The 20272-nt window shown below is 38.5% G+C and overlaps 1 protein-coding gene across 1 annotated transcript in view; it reads left to right on the top strand.

Annotated features, from left to right (window-relative positions):
• The window catches only part of LTBP1 (latent transforming growth factor beta binding protein 1), a gene marked incomplete at its 5' end in the record, with an annotated part of 173896 nt that overhangs the window by 59001 nt on the left and 94623 nt on the right, over positions 1–20272 (top strand). Inside the window, 3 exons of the mRNA XM_008581059.1 lie at positions 1061–1180; positions 11498–11620; positions 18684–18806. Coding sequence (XP_008579281.1) covers positions 1061–1180; positions 11498–11620; positions 18684–18806 — 366 coding nt within the window. The remainder of the gene's footprint in view (positions 1–1060; positions 1181–11497; positions 11621–18683; positions 18807–20272) is intronic.

Genomic DNA, 20272 nt, shown 5'->3' with positions numbered 1-20272 from the left:
ATCTTTTGTGCATATGTCTAGTGACATGTAGTGGGAGATTAAGAAGTTGTCAGAATGAAGACATCAGATGCCCATGGGTACTTAGTGTACTCAAACATTTCTTTCACTTTTTAGCTTATGTCCTAAAATATGCTTACATTTTAATTATGGTTAAAGGTCCTACACACATTTTGTATTGGGACGCCTAGACATTAAATCCACTCACTTGAATTAAAAATTCACCTCCAGAAAAATACTTATTTCAAATGAGGCTCGTACCGAAGTTGCCCCCACTTGTTTTAAACTGTTGAACTCTCTTCTGTATCTGACTTTTCCCCCATTTTGTTGTTTTCACCATTCTTGAAAATGCCTAAAGCTATTGTAGTAATTGTTGCCACGGCTCCAACAATATTTAAGGTAATTTTTTTCTCCCCATTTGAAAAGAATGATGATTAATTGCTTCAGTTAGCTGTGAATGTGAGAAGTAAGGTGTGTTTTCATCAGAAAATATTACCATACGGTTATGTCACCATGTTTTCTGGAATCTTGGAAGTATGTGATGAGTTCACTGTCTCCTAATGGTTTTTTCCACCTCTGAGGAATTCCTATCATATGAAAGGTTTTAAATTATTTAAACCTAGGATGTTCTCGGGCCCATGGAGCCAAAGTGAGGATTTCCCTAGAGTGTCCAGTGTCTGTGGGAGAACCTCTAGCTGGGGGGATATCTGGCTTCCTTGCACTCGTTGCCTTCCTTGTACTGCTTTTTGGCAAGTTGTGCTAATACTTGAAAGGTTTGTCATCCAGAAAGTGGCCCCAGAGGAGCTGCCAACTGACTCCCAGAGTGGAGAGACCTGGCCCTGCAATTGAAGAATTGGAGCAAAGTTCTTTGTAGAGATATCTTAATCTAGGTATACACCTGGCCATGCATTATTGCCTTGAGTTTAAATGTAGACCTAATGTCTACACTTATCCAGTTATTGTTTTCTCCACTGAAATGCTTTTTTTTCCCCTTTAACTCAAAAGTAAGGTTTTTGCTTTGATATTCTGATAAACTTCATGACCTAGCTTTTTGATTTTTCAGATATTGATGAATGTTCAACTCCAAGTACCTGTCCAGATGAGCAGTGTGTGAATTCTCCTGGATCTTACCAGTGTGTTCCCTGCACAGAAGGATTCCGAGGTTGGAATGGGCAGTGTCTTGGTAGGTACTAGAATGTTCTTATCAAAGTTTTGTTTCTTCTGTGTGGCCTATTTTCTGATAGCATGGCATAATGCCAAATGAGCCCTCTTTAAAATGAAAAAAAGAAAGAAATGTAATAAACTTACATTGTTCTAAGTGACTTTTAACCATGGAGAAAATAAGGAAATGAGTTGGCATGAAGGATATGAGATTGTAGAGGGGTAAATCATTCTTTTGGGGGGGGTTATGAATATTCATGAGATACAGAGTTGAGGCAAGTAATTCTGAGGGAAACAAATTGTTGTCCCTAATGAGGTAAATAACCCAAACCAAATAAAATAGTAAGCACTATCGAGAGGAGAGAGAAAAAAACAGTTAAGAAGAGAGAAGCAGCCCAAAGAGACCTACCACAAATAGAACTAGGAAACATGCAAACCCCCCCCCCCACACACACACACAACAGAAGTAGCAAATGTACTTGAGGCACTAAGGAAGCTAAAGTGACAAATTTGCTTTGGTTCTAATTACCTGTGCTGTAGTTAGCTCTCCCCTTAGTGGTCTTCCTTCATGTATCTGTCTGCCATGTGATCTCTTTCTTAAAAGTTGAATGCTTTTCCACCACATGCCAGAACTCTGAATATGTGAGTTAAACTTTTCGTTCATTCATTCCTTCTTTCCTTTCTACCCCGGATGCTTAAGAACTTACAATATAAACCTAGAGTTGTATTTAGTTTTGGGACAGATTGAGGGGCAAAACCAGATGTGACCACTTCCTCATGGCACTTATAGTCTAGTGGAGGAGACTGACATGCACCCAAATATCTCACAATCAGTGCAAACTTACAGAGGCGACAAACGCTAGGAGGAAGGTTCTGTGGTGCAATGGGAGCATATGATGGAAAGAGTTGCCCTTAGGAAAATTCTTGAGATGAGGTTTAACTGGGGAAGGGGGTAGGAGGGAGAACATTTTGGGCAGAGGAAACAGCATATGCAAGGGGCTTGTGGACGGAGGAAGCAGATCATGTTCCAGAAGGCCAGTGTAGCCGAAGGACAGAGAACAAGGGGAAGGTATGCTGCAAGATGAGGGGGCAGACCATGCAAGGCCCTCTTGGTCCTTTTAAAAAGGTTTGTCTTTACTCTGATAGCGTTGGGAAGACCTTTAGGTATTTTAGTGCGCGTGGGGGTAAGTAGGACTGGCAGAAGCACTATTCCTGAGTTCAAAGCTTCAGGCTCATCACCACGTAGCATCAGCTCAGCCTGATGTTCCCTGTGTTGAACACAGTTCGCCTATTCTGAGCCCCCACAGCCATCCCCAAGTGTCTCCACCAATGGAGTTGTGAGATGTAGATCTTCGAGGAAAAGATTTTTATTCATCCGTTGTTTGTTTGATAAGCAATTGTTTATGTAATTGTTTCTATTAGTCAGAAAGTGCATTTGGTTTTAATTTTCCCATTTGGCATAAATTTCATAGCTGCCTATCAAGATTCCATCTTGTATTCTCATTTTCACATACTGGTGCATAATCCAGCATCAGAGCCTGAACTCTGCCTCAAGTAACTACAGTTTGTAATTGTGCTATAAACAGAGCCCCGAATCATGAATTTACTAATAGAATGTGACTGCAGAATTGACAAATGATTGCTCTTTTATATAAATAAATCTAAATGAATTCTTATAGCTGTGTGTGTGTGTGTGTGTGTGTGTGTATATATGTATGTACATAAACATTTTGCTCCAGTTTAGTAATGGAAACACAGCACCTCATTTCAAATTCATTTTACTTTGGCCAACCAGATGAGTACACTGATAAGCAGAAATATTAGGTCAGTGTGTTGCTCAACTCGACCAAAGTCACACATTTAGTCCCTTGTTCCAAGCAACAGTTTTCATTTTTGCATTACTGAGGTCAAGTATTTTCTATTACTAAAAAGTGATTACATTGTATAATGTCGAATATACTAATCCTGATTTGAGCGTCACATATTACACACAGGTAATGATATTCAACTCTGTACCCCCCAGATATGTGCAATCAACTATGTTACAATAAAGAAAAGTAGGCAGCGTACTTTTTCCTTCTTCTTTAAGTAAATTTTAGGCTCTACATAATCTACAGATCAAGCCACTTCTCCATGATATAACTATGGTTCCATCCATTGTCCTATTGGATTTGCAGCTCTTCTGAAATTCTCATGAGGGCTTTTGCACGTTGTGCTGAAATAGATTCTCCATCTTAATTTTTTATGGTGGTAGAGCTTTCAAATGTTGAACAGTTGACTGTAACAAAAGCAGATTGTGTAACATGCCCTTCTTCTTATATTGAGCCACTGAGTGGATTGGATTTTTCTCCTAAACTCTGACAGTGTTAGTGAATGTTGAGCCCTATTTTTTTTTAACGCCTTTACATATTTTAGTTCTCGCCTTGGTACTTTGGTACTGTAAAATACTTTTCAGAAGGTCTTAAGACTATTTTTGAGTTGAGGTCATCGATACACAACTTGATATGTATTTATTCATTCATTTGACAAATATATTGAGCACCCACTATGCACTTATGCTATAGTGCTTGCAGATAAACAGGGAAGCAAGGACAACATAGGGATGTCACACGTGGTGAGTGCCGTGAAGATAACTGAAGCAGCCCAGGGAGACAGGAAGTGTCAGAGGTTCTGTGGTGGTCAGGGTGGGCAAATGATGCTATTGACAAGGTGTTCCTTTCTAATCATTTGTTTCCATCTCTTCTGGTTATCTGTGACCAGTTTATGGCTTTTTATATCCTTTTAGTCCAGATAATCTAGGATACATCCATGAGGGTTTTTTTTTTTTTTTTTTTTTTACCAGTTTTTAATTGGAAATGTATACATGAGAACATTAAGACTTTTTGAAAATTTCCTATAATCACACCATTTTGGAGAAAAGTCCTACATTTGGCATTTGTTAGTTGTCATTTGTAAAGTTGATAATCTCTACCTCACAGGGCTGCTGTGTTTGGTAAATCCTAATATTCTTTTTCTACAACTCTCCTGTCATTATATATTTTTACATTGTTATCATCAAATGTGTACAGTGTTTTATATAATGTTACTTAAATTTGGCATTATGCCTTTTTAAAAAAAAAAAAACAACTTATCTGTCTTCACGTTGATTTGATTTTTTTTCCTGTTAAATAGCTTCATTAGGAATTGCCATTTCGACCCTTATATTCTGCAGGAATTTGACACCAGTTACACTTTCTGTTTCTTTCACTCACTGTCTGATGAACTTGCTGAAACCATTAATGGCCTCTTTGTATTCATGCCATGTAAACTGGATCTTACTGATTGATGTTTCTCCTTGGTTTATGCATTAGAACAGAAATTGGGGTAGAAACAGGTAAAATGTTAGCAGGTGTTGTCTTGGGGGCTACCTTTTTCCTAGTGTTTAGTTCAGGCATGCATCCCTTCATTCTCAATAGCTTATTATCCACTTCAAATATCTATCATTTTCAGACTCTGCCTAACACACATCATCCCTTAATGCTTTTTGGCAACTCTTGTTGGCTCTTCCGTAAATGTAGCTGCTTCTTTCGACTTGTGGATTTTGGTCTTCTCTCGAGAGTCACTTTCATCATTCAGTACTGTATTCCTTGGACTTGACATTCAACCTGTAGTTGTTGCCCAGTCAGTCCCCACCTTTAATGACTGTTTCATCACCTTGGGTGCTGGCCAGTTCCTACTGGCTGCTTCAACCTGGACCTTTCTTAAGGGAAAGCAGCCTGTCAGGTACTTTTTATTTACAGGTTTCTCCGGACTCGCAGAGAGCTGGCTTGATTGAAACCTGATGAGACCCATCCCCCAAGGACACTCTTCTTATATTTAATTATTTAAAGGTACATTTGGTATCTCTCATGCAGAGATCTTAGTTCCCTGTATTTAGACAGATTTGGGGCTAAGTGACCCCTCTCCAGCTTACTGCCATTATCTGTAACATGGGGATTGAAATACTTTCTCTGTAGGGCTTATTGTCAGAATTACTTAAGTGACATAAAGCACCTAGTAAGGTGTCTGGCATAAGATAGGATGCAGTAAACATTATAACCCTTCTTTCCTCAACCATATTACCCTCCTCTTTACTACCCTTGCCCTGAAATATAAGAAATGCTGTAATAACTGATACCTGTTGAAATAAGTGATATGTCACATTTCTCTGAATAACTACATTCTCTTTGGCTTGCTTTGAGCTCATGTCATATGGTTTTTAACTATCCCTATATCATTGGAATTTTCTCTTATGAATTTAAGTAATGTGGTTTTCCTTTCAGCTTCTCAACATTTTTACTTAACTGGAATATACTTCTTAGGGATACTTCTCTGTAGAGTCAGTGATTCCTAACAAATGTTTAGGCTTTGATAATAATGCTGCTGTTTCCATTCTTTTATTTCATTATTTTTGCTCACCTTCATGAGGCAGAATATCTATCATCCATTGCATAGATATTAAACCCTTTTGGGGTTTACTTCATTGTCTTGATTTGCAGTTGAGTTCATGACAGACCCGGTGACCTGGGAATACAAATTTCTGAGGTTTCATCAGAGTAATCCTTCTTTGTTAGTCCCTAACTGAGTTAAGGATGCCTTTTTGACTCTCATTTAAGCTTGCTAAATAGAATATGTCTTAGGCAACTGAAGAACTTAGTATCTTTTAATCCACTTAACAACTGGTTAGCCATAGTCTTAACCAAAACCAAGCACAGAGAACATACAGGATAAACATGGAGAGCTCATTGTTACTAGATGTTTACTTCACACTAGGATTTATTTGTAGATTTCAAGTTTCACTTAACTTTTGTGGAATACATGACTATTCATAGACTTATCTGTAATTGAAGACTTTCATATACATTTATTTATTTTGCATGAGAGCAATTGAGCACAACATGTACCTTTTGTGGATTTTATAAAATGTGCCAACAGTTTTACCCCTAAATCATCATATGCTAAAGTAGTTTTCTAACCAGTCACTAATCTGCTTGCCGAGCACTTGACTATGTGTGTATTAGATGCCAGAGAAGACTTGGAATTATAAAAATAACTAAAACAGAAAAATCCTCCTTTTGAAGGCAGGGACCATGCCTGTGTGGGAAGACTAATTATTATAACAAAAACTTCTTATGTAGTTTACAAGGGTCTTTGACTTGATTGTTTCATTTGATCCTCACGACAATCATTCCTGTAGTACAGATGTGGAAACTGATTTCCAGACAGGTTAATGGACTTACCCAAAGCCATAGGTAATAAATGACAGAACTAGGACACAGCCCCAGATCTTTAATCTCCAAATCCAGGGTTTTGTTCTGTATAATATCTCATGTACACCTTGTGTATGAGTACACATGAGAAAATTAGAGAACAAAACAATATACTGAAGACAATAAGGAAAATAAAAGTTCATAGACAGGATAAATCTATGTGGGCTGGATGATGATGATGATGATGCGAGCAGCAATAATAATGGCTCAGGGATGTTTCTAGAGTTCGAGATGGCAGGTCTGCACCACAGGTAGCTGCAGTTGAATTTTGCTGAAAGACAAAATGTTCCTCAGGAAAGGTGGGGTAGGAAGCCAGTAATTTGGTGGGACTGTGGATTGATTTTCTGATATCATCTTTGGATCGTTATGTAGGATGTACGCAGCATTGGCTCTTCTCCAGTTCTGAAAAGCAGTGATGATTCTTTGAGGTTTGTGTAGCAAATTTTGGTCAGCAGCTCTGCTACTGCATGTTTTAGCTTCAGATTTGACAGAGGGGGCCTGAGGTCCTGAGAGTTTACTATACTTCAAGTGCAGTTGAGGTGGTTTCATCACACTGGCCTGTCAAGCATCTGTCTCTCATTTTGCCACGCTTGCTTTTCCATTAAATCTGTTCTCATCATCTTTAGTATGAAAGAGCATGTGTGAAGAAAAATTAAGCAATTATTGAAATAATGGAACATTTGGGGTGGGGAGTAATGCTGTGTCTTTATGTAGTTATAGAGCTGGAATAAGATGCTTTCTTCCTATCTCAAATGGTACTCACTTATTGAAGCCTATGTTGGTAACTAAGGAATTAAATGAAGTTAGATGGCCTCAGAAAAAGCATTGGCTCACAGTGTTGGCAGATTTATCTTCTTGAAAGTTCAGGAAGTAATACAGGTAAATTGTTGCTCTGAGACAAATTCTGGCCACCTCCAAGGAGCTGATAGGTGAAGAGTAAGGGTGGAGAACAGCCTTGGGAGAGCATGACTGGGTGAAGTCAGCCACAGAACACCGTCAGTACCTGGTGGGTTGTGCCCACCAGGGAGGAGCTTGGGAAGTCTGGTATATTCCCAGGATACTAGGAAGGGAAATTTCAACAAGGTTACTGACCCAGATGAATTACATCCCAGGACAATGCGAGAAATAGCAAGGTGGGATTGCTGGCTGGCTGAGAGTCATCTTTGTGAAATTGTGGGGAATGGAAACTTGCCAGAGAGGCGGAGAGAGGATAATGTCCTCAAATCCCCACAAAGGGGAAAAAAGTGGAGTCCAAGAACTATTGACCACTGAACTTCATGTTGATCTTGACCAAGAAGTGGAGACTGCGTGATTCAATGATGAGGCAAAATATTTTTTTTTTTTTTTGTCTTTTTCCATGTCCGGCAACGGGATTGCAACCCTCGGCGTTGCTCCCGCGCCTCGCTCAGCCAGTGAGCGGGAACCGGTCTGTATGTGGGATCCGAACCCTCGGGCGGGAGCGCCGCCGCGCTTCCCAAGCGGCGTACTATCCAGTGCGCCACTGGGCCGGCCCCGAGGCAAAATATTTTTAAAAGAAGTGACGATTGTAAGAATCAGCCAGGGTTCATTAAAGACAGATCATGCCAGGATATCCTGACTGCCTTTAATATTGTTATTACACGAGCAGACTAGGAAATCCTACAGGCATGGCATGCCTAGTTTTTAACAAGGCATTTGTTAGTCTCTCAGGGCATTGTAGATGAGAGGGATCAATTTGGACTGGGTGATAGTATAGTAAGATGAGTGCTTAAGTCTTTGAACTGTCATGTCCACAGAGTTTGGCCTCATAAATCTTTGGCAAGTTACTTACTCTGGGAGGTGTAATTAATTCATTGAATAGCAAGTACGGAATTGTTATGTCACAGAAGCCCAGTGGTAAATTGCTTGGAGTTTTGGAACCATTTTTCTATGGACACTGTGTTTTTCATAACAAATTTTGTGCATGAGATAGAACACAAAGGCCCATTGAACTTATTGTGTATGTGCATTGGAAGAATTTGGGTAATAGGGATATTCTGTAAGACCATGTCTTAGAGTAAGATGAGTTTTGAGCTCCAATATGGAAAACCAAAGACATAATAATCTCCCTCTACTACCTGGGTAAGATGACCAGGGGGGATGGATAGTGTGGTAGGAAGGAACCACCTTGCTCTCTGTGGCATTGATGGGAGATCCTCCTAAGGGTTGGAAGTAAGAACTGTGTGGACCAGGCCTTCTGCTGTCGTTGTCACCCAGGGCCCAGAAGTGTATGTCCTTGAGTAAATTAAAGAACACTGGAAACTATTGAAAGTTTTTAAAGTAGAGGAGCAACACCATTGGTCAGATTTGTATTTTAGAGTGTTTGCTCTAGCTGCAAGCAAGATAATGGATTAGAGAGGGCATGACTTACAAAAAAAAATTAAAAGACTGGCAGTAACCCAAGTGAGAGAGAACGGTAGTGGTAGGAATGAAATCAAGTGGGTACATTTGAAAGATATTTGGAACGTAGATTGATATGACTTGGAAATAAATCTAATGTGGGAAAAAGGGGAGAGTAAGGAATCTAGAAGAGATGACTCCTAAGTTTCTGACTTGGGCATTTGAGTAGATAGTGGTACCATATATTGACATGGGAAACAGTATAAAGAAAAGGCATGGGAGGGATCAGTTTTGGCTGTGAAGTTTTGCCCCTGTGGGACATCAGGGAAATATCCAGTAGACAGAGCAGCTAGATGCATGGATCTGCAATTTGGGAGAGAACTCTGGGCTAAACATACAGTGCTGAGTTTGTTTGACTCCACTTGCATCCACCAAGTGTTTTTATGTGTGGTTGCTCTCTAGACACCTTCCATCATTACAGAGATTCTTCAATGATACCTTACTGTATAGTTATTTCCTCAAGAGTATAATCTCTACTAAGGCCATATACTCATTCAATTTCAACTGTTCAGTCTACATGTAAATGACTGGGATGATGTGATTCTGGTTCCATTCAATTATGTCTATAATAAGTAAAGAAAAGAATAAACACATCAGGCTACCCTAGATATTTCAAGGCATTCTGCTTCATCATTAGTCATGATACTACCCTAGACAAGTAGGGGTCTTATAAGTATCTCATGAATGAATGGTGATCTGCAATGTCAGTTAATTTACTTTAACTTGAGAAAATATGGTCTTAGAAATTGAATTTGCTGCTACATTCTGCAGCCCTATAAATCACTTTCCCTGATGCACGAATAATTAAAGAGAATAATCCATACGTTTCTGAACTTGTTAACATTTTTGAAACTAAACCAGATACTAGACATGACATTTTCCCGTTGCTGTCTGGAATTTCCATGCCTAGTGTCTAGGCTCATTCTGTTCCATTATTTACTTTGGCTTCAATGCTTGGCTGCTTCTTTCAAGTTGTTTGCTTTCAGTGTTTACAAAAGTGGATTCCCACAACCAAAGAAAGGATGGATAATGAGTCAGTCTGGAAGCACTATTTTTGTCATCATGGACTCGGGTCAATTCACCATAATTAGTGATATTTTATGAAAGTGACGTAGTACACCTAGGTGGTGCCATCTACTTGGCACTTCTCAGTTGGCATATGAAATGCACACATGCACACACACGGACACCCTTTTGCTGTATTTTAGTAATACTCTATTTCTGAATTCCATTGTAAGAAAGATAGAATGTAGTTTTAATGAAATGCAAGGCAAATGAATGCAGTCTGAAGTCTGGATTGCTGAATTAAGACAAGATCTGTATTGTCAGTGTGCTTGTGACTCTCTACCTTAAGAGGATGGAAAGCTTTATTGCTTTCGTGGTGGGTAAAGAGCATTGAGACATAAAATGGATGCAGTCAAAAGCCTCTTTGTCCTGTTGTTTGTCTGCCTTATGATTAAGGTGCTTTGATTAAGTTATAGACCACTGTAAGATTAAGCCTAAATCATGATGTTGTGTGTGTGGTCTTAGTTATTTAGTTTAGGTTTTTCATCATTAATTTTTGGTTAGTAATGCTACACTAGTGTCTGTCACTACAACATACAGTACACCTCCTAGGGACATTCAAATGAGGCACAGAACTCAAATTTTTCTTTTTGAATGACAGTATTCCAGTAGGAATTTAATGAATGTTTTTTGAATGAAATCAATGAAAACTTAGATAAGATTGTTGTCGATATAAATACTGTGTTGGCAAGTAATAAAAACAAGCATAGACTCATAATTCTCTATTTAACTGTTTCTATCACTAAACTTTGTTTATGACAGGAGTAGTCCTGTTAAAAGGATGGCTTTGGATTCAGATCTCAGGACCAACATTTTCTTCCTGTGTGGCCTCGGGCAAGTCACTGGATTTCTCTAAGTCTCAGTTCCTCCCTCTGTGAAGTGGTTAGCCCGCATAGATTTTGTTAGGATTCAGTGAGATGATATATGTCAAGCCTTTAGTGGCTACATGCAGTAAGTGCTTCATAAAAATTAGCTGCTATCATTATTGTCATTGTCATTATCATATCTGCTTCTTCAGCCTATAACCTACCTGAAAACTGTACAACAGGCTATGTTTGTCCCCTACATTGGTTTCTATCATATGGATTCACTGTTATCTTAGAGCATTTTATTAGAATCTTTTTCATCTTACTGTTAAAACTTCCCTATGGCTTTTCTGGGTATCTTTTGCTTCTGTGAACCCTCCCATCCTATTGAACTCATCAGTTCCGTAACTACTTGCAAACCTCAACCCATCTTTGATTCTTTGGAATATTTTATTTTGTAGGAGATATTACTCTAAAACTACCCTTTCTCACTCCCCTACAAAAAGCCTTCCATCCTTCTTGAATCTATTTAAAGCGCATATTTGATTCCTTTTGGCGTTTATTTCAGAAAGTAAGTGAAGGCATGGATGTCCGTGCAGCTCCCATCAGAGCTGATTATCCTCCTAATGATTAATTTGAAAGTTTATCTTAAAGAATCTGCCCTGTCAGCTGAAGGTCTACTATTTCCATTTCTGACCAAATTTAACTTTATTCATGTTTTCTTTTTGTTTTTGTATTTTCCATTACGCAACTTTCTTCGAGATGTGGATGAGTGCCTGCAACCAAACGTCTGCACAAATGGTACTTGTTCCAACCTTGAAGGCTCCTACATGTGTTCCTGCCACAGGGGCTATAACCCCACTCCAGACCACAAGCACTGCAAAGGTGAATACTGCGATCAAATTTCCCATTTGTATTTGAACTTCATTTAAGAATAGATTGGAACAACTAGCCTTAGAATAAGGAACCACACTACCTGCGTTTATTTTGACTGAGCTACTTGGAACATATTTTAGTTGGCATCCTTGAAAGTGGCTCCTCATTGTGGTTAAATACAGTGCATGTCTATTTACATGAAGGAAAACAATGTATTTTTAGACAGTGTCTGTAAACCACAGATCTATTTATTTAAAATTTTGTTCTGGTTATAAAAGCAATGCATGCAATTGCACAGCTCCGTGAATATATTAAAAACCATTGAATTGTACACTTTAAATAGGAGAATTGTATGGCAAGGGTATTATATCAGTAAAATTGCTGTTAAAGAAACCAATATACCCTCATTGTAGAAAATCTAGCAAATACAGAAAGGTGAAAAAAATAAAATAAAATAAGTAACAGTCTCATAATCTTGTTCATATATTCATTTATATCTCATGGATATTTTATGTAAAGATTATGTTCCATGTACAATTTTGCCAGTAGTTTCTTATAAGCATTTTATATCTCATTAAATAACTCCTTTCAAACATTGTTTTTAAAGGCTGTATAATATTCCAGTGTATTGCCGTATCAGTTTTCTTGCTGTTCTTCATGTGTTAAACAATTTTTTTCCAACTTGTCATTATTCTGTGAAAAAACTGTTAACCCTCTTTTATAAACGTTTTTTATATACCTTTTATAAGCTTTTTTTTATAAACCCTTTTTATAAGCCTTTATGAATCCTTTTAGGATTATTTCTTTTATTATCACTTTTATTATTTATAAAAGTGGAATTATTAGGTAAAATATTCTGATTTTTTTTACTATTTTAATAGAACATTAATTTCTAATTTTTGATTTTATATTTCTTGTTATTGTAAAAAGGTTTAGTATTTATTTTATATGCTCATTCCCTTTAATAGTTTCCTGAACACTTCTAAGTATTAAACATTTATTTCATACATTTATTAAACATTTATATTTCTTCTTTCATAAAATTCTATTAATATCTTTTCCTGTTCATCAGGGTTTTCATTTTTAAAATCCATGTATATGAGCTCTTTATATATAAGATACGCATAAACATGTGTATGTGTGTATATATGTTATATATACCTTTTTTGTGGTACATTGTTGTAATTTGTCCAAGGTCTGCCAAATTATTCTTTTTATAATTCTTTTTTTTTTAAGTGTTAATTTTTCTTGTGGCCAAATCTATAGATTTTCTTTCTGCTTTCTAACACTGCCTTTATACCTACAAGCACATTCTTTCAAAAAGGAAAAGAGGAAATAAGTAAAATTTTTCTTCTTTCCTAAGTAAGTGTCTCAGTGTAAGTGAAGGATCAAGGGTGATAAATAATTTCTTGCTATGGCAGTTAAGCAGTAAATGAATATCCTGATGTCCTATAAGAATTGAAGCATCCTCCCCTGGCAGTAAGGAATTCACAGGCATCTTAATTTGGTGCCTTGCTTCTTTTGTATAGCAGAATACCAGCTACTCCTAGTGGAGCATCTAAAATGGGCACGTCTCCGTTTTCTCCTGGTCCTTTCCCTGTTGGCTCACACCCACAGTTGTCCTACTGACTCTTTAAGCCAGGAATCTCCTCAGACCAAGTTAAACATGAGAATTTTCTAACAGGTATTATTTCTCCCCCCATACACTGGATTAATGATGGAGGAAGATCTCAAGCCTTGGAAGTCATTGTTAGTCTTTATTTGATTGCTCTGTCTAGTTTATTTTCATATCCTGTTATTTTACCTTCATTCTTCCCAATCCACCAGTTTTTTTCATCTGTTATTGATGATGACTCCTGTAACTTGCCCCTATTCTTCGTATTCCAAACCTATTTGCCACTGTTGCGTTCTTCAGCTTGCATTCCCTGACGCACCCAATTTGTCACTCACCCCTTCCCTGTGCGTATTCTGTGCTTATTTTGACCCAAGTACTTGCTCATGATCATCCTGCCTTTCTGATCCATCTTCTTTCTCACTGTTTACCTGAATTGTGGCTCTTCCAGAGGTTCACTGTGCAACCTTGGGCAGATTTCCAGACCTCATGTCATCCCTAAAATTAGGAATTGGGTTTATTAAGTGAATGACTCATTACCACTCTCTTGCTCTTGGCCATTGTCATCCCAGTGGAGCCTGCTTCTCTAATAGGTCTCCCTGGATCCCCAGAACTCACACCATCACCGTCAATCGATGCCATCCCTAGGAACACTCATTTCCAATCACTGTGGCCTCGACTCAACTGCTGCAGAGGCTGCTCTTCTTCCTTTCTTCTCACGTGTATCAGGAAACCAAGACTTTGCAGGTGCTGTGCTCAAAGGCAAATGTTCCTGATAGCTATAATCTCTCAGAGAACTTTTGCTCATTAGAAGAGATGCTTACCTGCAGCAGATAGTTATAGAGGATAAAACATATTAAAGGGCAGTATACTATCTCAGCTGAGTGATGAAGATTAACATTATTATTGATGTCATGTGAATATCGTGTACACCTGACATTGTTATGATGAGAGCACTTCACATCTATGCTATTCTTTCCAAAACCCATAATCTCAGTCTAATCATGAGAAAAACTTTAGATAAATAAATACTCTGTGGACATTCTACAGGATTCTGGCCTATACTCCTTAAGACAGTTAAGGTCATGAAAAACAGGGAAAGATTATCTAGAGAGACAAGACAACCATTTACCCTACATTGGATCCTGGAACGGAAAGAGGACATGATTGGAAAAACTCATGAAATCCAAATGAAGTGCAGAGTTTAGTTAAAAAAAAAAAAAAAAGACAATATATCATATCCTAGCTCTGACACTTAGAATCTGTGTGAGCTTGGATAACTTATTTAATACTTTTCTAAGCCTCACTCTTCTCATCTGCGAAAAGGGAACACTAATGGTATTTACTAGAGTTGGTGTGAAGAGGATTTGTGAGATAACACAAAGACAGAGGATTCATGGGGAGTCAGCTAATGCAGGGCAGAACACAACACGGGGTGGGGGTGCTGTTTGCTAAGTTAGAGGCATGAACAAAGTTTTGTTAAAGCCAAGAAGCGTGAGACTAATTCTGCTTGTGTGCTTCTGGGAAAGCGTCACCGAGGGGTTACTGTTTGAACTAGGTCTTAAAATATGGAATACTGATCAGAAACACATTTGAGTAGCTAGTTGAGAGGGTGTTGAGAGTGTTCCCAACATAAAGAGGTGACAAATGTTTGAGGTGATGGATGTACTAATTACCCTGATATGATCATTACACGCTGTGTAAATATACCCAAATATCATATTGTACCCCATAAGTATGTATAATTATCATGGGTCAATTAAGAAAAAACATTAAAAAAAATTCAGGGCCAGCCCGGTGGCGCACTGGATGGTGCGCCGCTTGGGAAGCGCGGTGGCGCTCCCGCCCGAGGGTTCGGATCCCACATGCAGACCGGTTCCCGCTCACTGGCTGAGCGAGGCGCGGGAGCGGCGCCAAGGGTTGCGATCCCGTTTCCGGTCACGGTCCGGTGCGGGGGTGACACTGAGGGTTGCGATCCATTGCCGGACACGGAAAAAGACAAAAAAAAAAAAAAAAAAAATTCAGAGACAGAAGTAGCTTAGAGGTTACCAGAAATGAGGGGAAGGAGAGGATAGTGAGAAGTTATTATACAGAGTCTGTGTTTAGGATGATGAAGAGGTTTTGGAAATAGGTAGAGGTAGTGGTCACACAGCACCGTGAATATAATTAATTACACGCAGTTGTATGTTCAAAAGTGCTTAACATGGCAATCCTTATGTTATATATGTTTTACCACAATAGAAAAAAAGGAAAAAAATTGCATACGAAAGGGAGAAAGACTTAGCAGGCAGAGGAAATAACACATGCCAAAGCTTGGAGGACGGAGATGGCTGCTGTCTCCACTTGGCACTTAACCTTGCCTCCTCCTCTGACTCTGACGGTGTCTCCCCATCACAGTCTGGGACAGGAGCAGGCACGATCCCCATCCTCTGCTTTAGAAACCTACATGTACACTAATAGTTCTGCTTGTTCCCCCACTAAAGCCTTCCCTTTTTACATTAATGACATCTTTGTCTTTAATTATCTCATAATCTTTACCGAAACCCCGTCAGCTCACGGCTGTCCAACAACCCAGATCGTAAATCTGTCTCTTTTCCAACATGCCAGCAACTCTGCCAGTCTTACCTTGTTGGTAGTCCTAAATACTGACCTTGTCTTCACATTACTAAATATACTGACATATTTTTTCAGATTGTAAATATGTTACCTAATGTATTAATTCATTACATGTTTCTCTTAACTCTATTGTTTCTGTACATTTTAGTATTGTATGTCCCAAATTTATAAATACCTGGAGAGAATCTCTATTTTGATGCTGAGCTGGACTTGTCACAGTAATATGTGCAAAATTCTCTTAAAGAAATACCTTTCATGAGGAATAATGTTTTCTGTTCATCTCCCAGCACAAAAGAAAGACATTTGTATTGCATGCCTATTTTATTAGAAAGCTTTCTTTTGTCTCAGGAATTTTGTCCCTCATCAGAAAAGAAAAATATTCTTTTTTTCCTTTTTGTCTTTTTTTTCATGACTGGCAACGGATCGCAACCCTCAGTGTCGCGCCCGTACCGGACCGGGACCGGCAACAGGATCGCAACCCTCGGTGTTGCGCCCGCACCTCGCTCAGCCAGTGAGCGGCCGGTCTGTATGTGGGATCCGAACCCTCGGCGGGAGCGTCGCCGCGCTTCCCAAGTGGCACACTGTAGCAGTGCACCACTGGGCCGGCCCAAGAAAAATATTTTTTATCTCTAGAATTAAACTGCCTCTGTTCCTCTGGGTCATTTTAAAGACCCCAAAATCACCTTGTTCAAGATACTGGTGTTGCCTCAAGTAATTCCAAATGTGTGTGTCATTACTTATAATGAATTACTTCTGACAGTCCTCCCAACATAGATGAGTAACTTATGTAAGATGTCTGGCATATCTTGACAGTACTTGGAATGGAGGTTATATCCTTGCTGCAAACATCTTCATATGGGAATGCTTAATTTGTCATCTTCTATGAGAAAGTCAAAAAGAGTCCAAAGCACTAAAAATGTTGTCAGACATTATATGAGATCCAACCAGCTACAAGAGCTATTGTTGGTATTAAGTTCGTGAACTGATGTCTCAAGTATTTTATAGAATGTGCTGAAAGAAAATATGAGGTAGGCTGATCTTTGTTGGCAGCCACTCCTAAGACTAATAAAATAATCCTTAAAGTGAAATTCAGCTTGCTTACTTAATTTCCCTATGGACAGTCAATAGTTGGCAGCCAGGAATTATTTATAAATAAAAGGGACCAATAATACAATCAGTGAAACAAGTAAAAATTTCTAGTCAACTAAAGTAATTGGTATGAAAAATCAAATAAAATAAGAATTTCTTAAACTTCAGTTACATTAATAATTTGTGTGAGCTATTTCAGGAAACGTGGGATAACCTAACACCTTGCTTATATCAGAATAAAATTCAAAAAGTTAGTACCTCATTAGAGGTTAAGAAATACAACTTTGTTCAGAAAACAGGTAATTGTCAATAGCACTTGAGGGAAAGGTCTGTATAGTTAATTGAGTTTTCCTGGCAAAAACATTTAGATGCATTATAAGTAGGATATATTTATTTATTTATTTATTTATTTTTTATTTTATTTTTTTTTGTCTTTTTCCGTGTCCGGCAACAGATCGCAACCCTCAGTGTCGCCCCCGTACCGGACCGGGACCGGCAACGGGATCGCAACCCTCGGTGTTGCCCCCGCGCCTCGCTCAGCCAGTGAGCGGGAACCGGTCTGTATGTGGGATCCGAACCCTCGGTGGGAGCGCCTCCGCGCTTCCCAAGCGGCGCACTAGCGCAGTGCGCCACTGGGCCGGCCCGATAAGTAGGATATATTTAGAAGAAAACAATGGTCCTACATTGAGCACATGGTTATTTTCAAACAAATTCTGCTCATTTTATTTATTACCCCATTTAGATTAGGGCTCCTTTCTCCCCCTCTGCATATAGAGATAGTGTGTTTTTACATCTATTCCCTCTGCTAATTCTCACAACAGACCTGTGCTGTAGGTGGTGAGGACCAATCCTACCATGTTTTCATAATCATAAGCTGACTAGCTATCCAGCAGGATGTGCCGAGGCTGTATTTGCACAGACAAGGCAAGACAGAATTATCTAATTAGGTCAGAGCACCATAATGGCCAAACAAAAACATTTGGAAACTAACTCTACTTCTCCCAGAAGTGTTCAAGTTATTGATGAAGCCAGTCCTTTACTTCAGTTGTGTGACGTTATATGCATGACATTTTCTAGGACACTTACTAAGAGTTACATTCATTCTCAGGCAGTAGCTTTATCTTCCGTCTAGGCATTTTTAAAAATCCTCACTTATCACTTTCCCCTTTGGTATTCCAGCTGCCATCATAACACGACCATTTCTCTTGGCTTTGTTTCTTTGAAAATGAGCTCAGCATTCTTTAACATAACTGTTTGACCTTACAGTTCAACTTCTTCTAAATAAAGTAGAAATGTCTGTTTCCTTCCATAACTGCCTATATTTTGGTTTGGTTTTGTAAGTTCTTGATAGAGTTTTATTTCTGCCCTCTTTCATTTGACTCAATGGGTCTGCTGTCTGGTAGCCATTATTTCGTGCTTCAGGTTCTGTCTTCTGTTTTCAACTCTGAAATATTTCATATTGTATTTCTGCTGTATCCAAAGTATGAGAGAGGGAGGGTGAGGAGGTTGATGTTGTATTACAAGTAGCGTTTACCTATAAATTGATTGTCTACTTGTAGTTATTTCTTTTGTACAGTTCAGCCTACTGAGGTTGATGCAAGGAGCATTGGTGGGCTGACACATACTAATGTTTATCGTGCCTCACATGAGAAGTGCTCTTATTTTGTAATAATAACCTTAGAATGCATTGCAGAGAGCACTGCATTCCCTGGATATTCTCTTTTTCAAAACAGTTGTCATTGCTTGTGTTTACAGATATTGATGAATGTGAGCAAGAGAATTTGTGCATGAATGGGCAGTGCAGAAACACGGAGGGCTCCTTCAGGTGTACCTGTGGACAGGGGTACCAGCTGTCGGCAGCTAAAGACCAGTGCGAAGGTAGGAGTCTGGCAGCGTGAATTCCTGAGATTTCAGCTGAAGGCACCTGGTCTAAAACTACCCAGATGATTGCTTTATAGTGCCAGAAAGCCGGGGTCTTTAACATAAATGAGGAAAGTCAATAAAACAAGGTGGAAAATAGTTAAATTTGAAAAATATGGCATTAGTGACCAGTGGCTAGGCATTAATATTAGGAAGAAAAATTATTGCTCTCTGTGTAATTCTTTACTACAGAAAGTAATTTCCATTTAAACATTTCAGTTCATTTAAAAGTTTTACATGCTGGAATTTCAGCAATTAGAAGGTCATTATATTGGCTTGGTATCATGCTGTGGAATGTTAATGACCTTAGTTTTTGTGCGTATTTAGCTTTTTAAAGTTTTTGCTTTTTTGAAAAAAAATCACTGAAGAAGACTATTCAGTAAGACTAAAATAATGTCCCCCTTATTCTCAGAGATGAAGTTTGTGAAATATGTCCTGTTCCTACAGGTAATAGTGAGGATTCTGGACTTGCTGGGTTGACCTTAGACTTTTTCAAGAAGTATTTTATTGAATTTCCCATGGAAATAACTTCAGTTCCCACTAAGATATGCTTCTTAAGCTTGAAGATATTATATTACTTTTGACAAGAACAAGTATCCAGAGTTCTTGAAAAGAAACTTTGTTTCTTATTTGAAAACAGAATCCACACAAGACCAGCTGTATTATTATAAGGCAACAAATCATAGCCATATCTCTATTTAAACTTTGAATATTTAATCAGCTAAGAAGTTTCCTAGGATAGTGTAATACAAGTGACAGTATATGATGATAATTACAAAGGCTTCTACCAATATTATCATAACCTTCCCCAATCTTCCCTTTTTGGAACATCATTATAATACCCAATCTAGAAGTGGAAAATGGTAGGACACACACATGCACATATACAGATAAATTTAGCAATTTGTTATATAGGTTTTATGAGTCTCTGTCAAAGTTTTTATACTATATTTAATGACTCCTGACCCCAGTTACTTAAGGATTCAGTGAATGCCTACTGCGCATAGAAAACTACAAATGAATAGATAATAAAAGAAGAGGTCAACACATGATACAATAAAGCCACTATGTCCATAGTCCTTTCTTTTAAAGAGCCTTTGATGTTGCTGTCAAGGATAAGTCAGATACAACGAGAACTACTGACTTGATTATCAATGGGGCAAAATCATTTTAGGTGCCGAATGCTCTGATAGTCAAACCGATGCTGTGATGAGTGTGCAGAGTAATGGCACAGGTGTAGCAACTGAGGTGTGTGTTAGATCTTACAGAATCACATTAGCAGAAGCAGGCAGATGTTCTCAAATGTTATAAACACAGTCCATCAATGAACATGAATTGAATGCCTACTCATAAAATGCTAAGTCATCTAAGGGGTAATAAAGGATGTGGATACTTGAAATATATTAAGTGCCACTTATGTGTAG

Source organism: Galeopterus variegatus, unplaced genomic scaffold (assembly GCF_000696425.1).
Source record: "Galeopterus variegatus unplaced genomic scaffold, G_variegatus-3.0.2 Scaffold2244, whole genome shotgun sequence".
Taxonomy (NCBI): domain Eukaryota; kingdom Metazoa; phylum Chordata; class Mammalia; order Dermoptera; family Cynocephalidae; genus Galeopterus; species Galeopterus variegatus.
The sequence above is the reverse complement of the archived record's forward strand: the minus strand, read 5'-3'. Positions and strand labels throughout refer to the sequence as shown.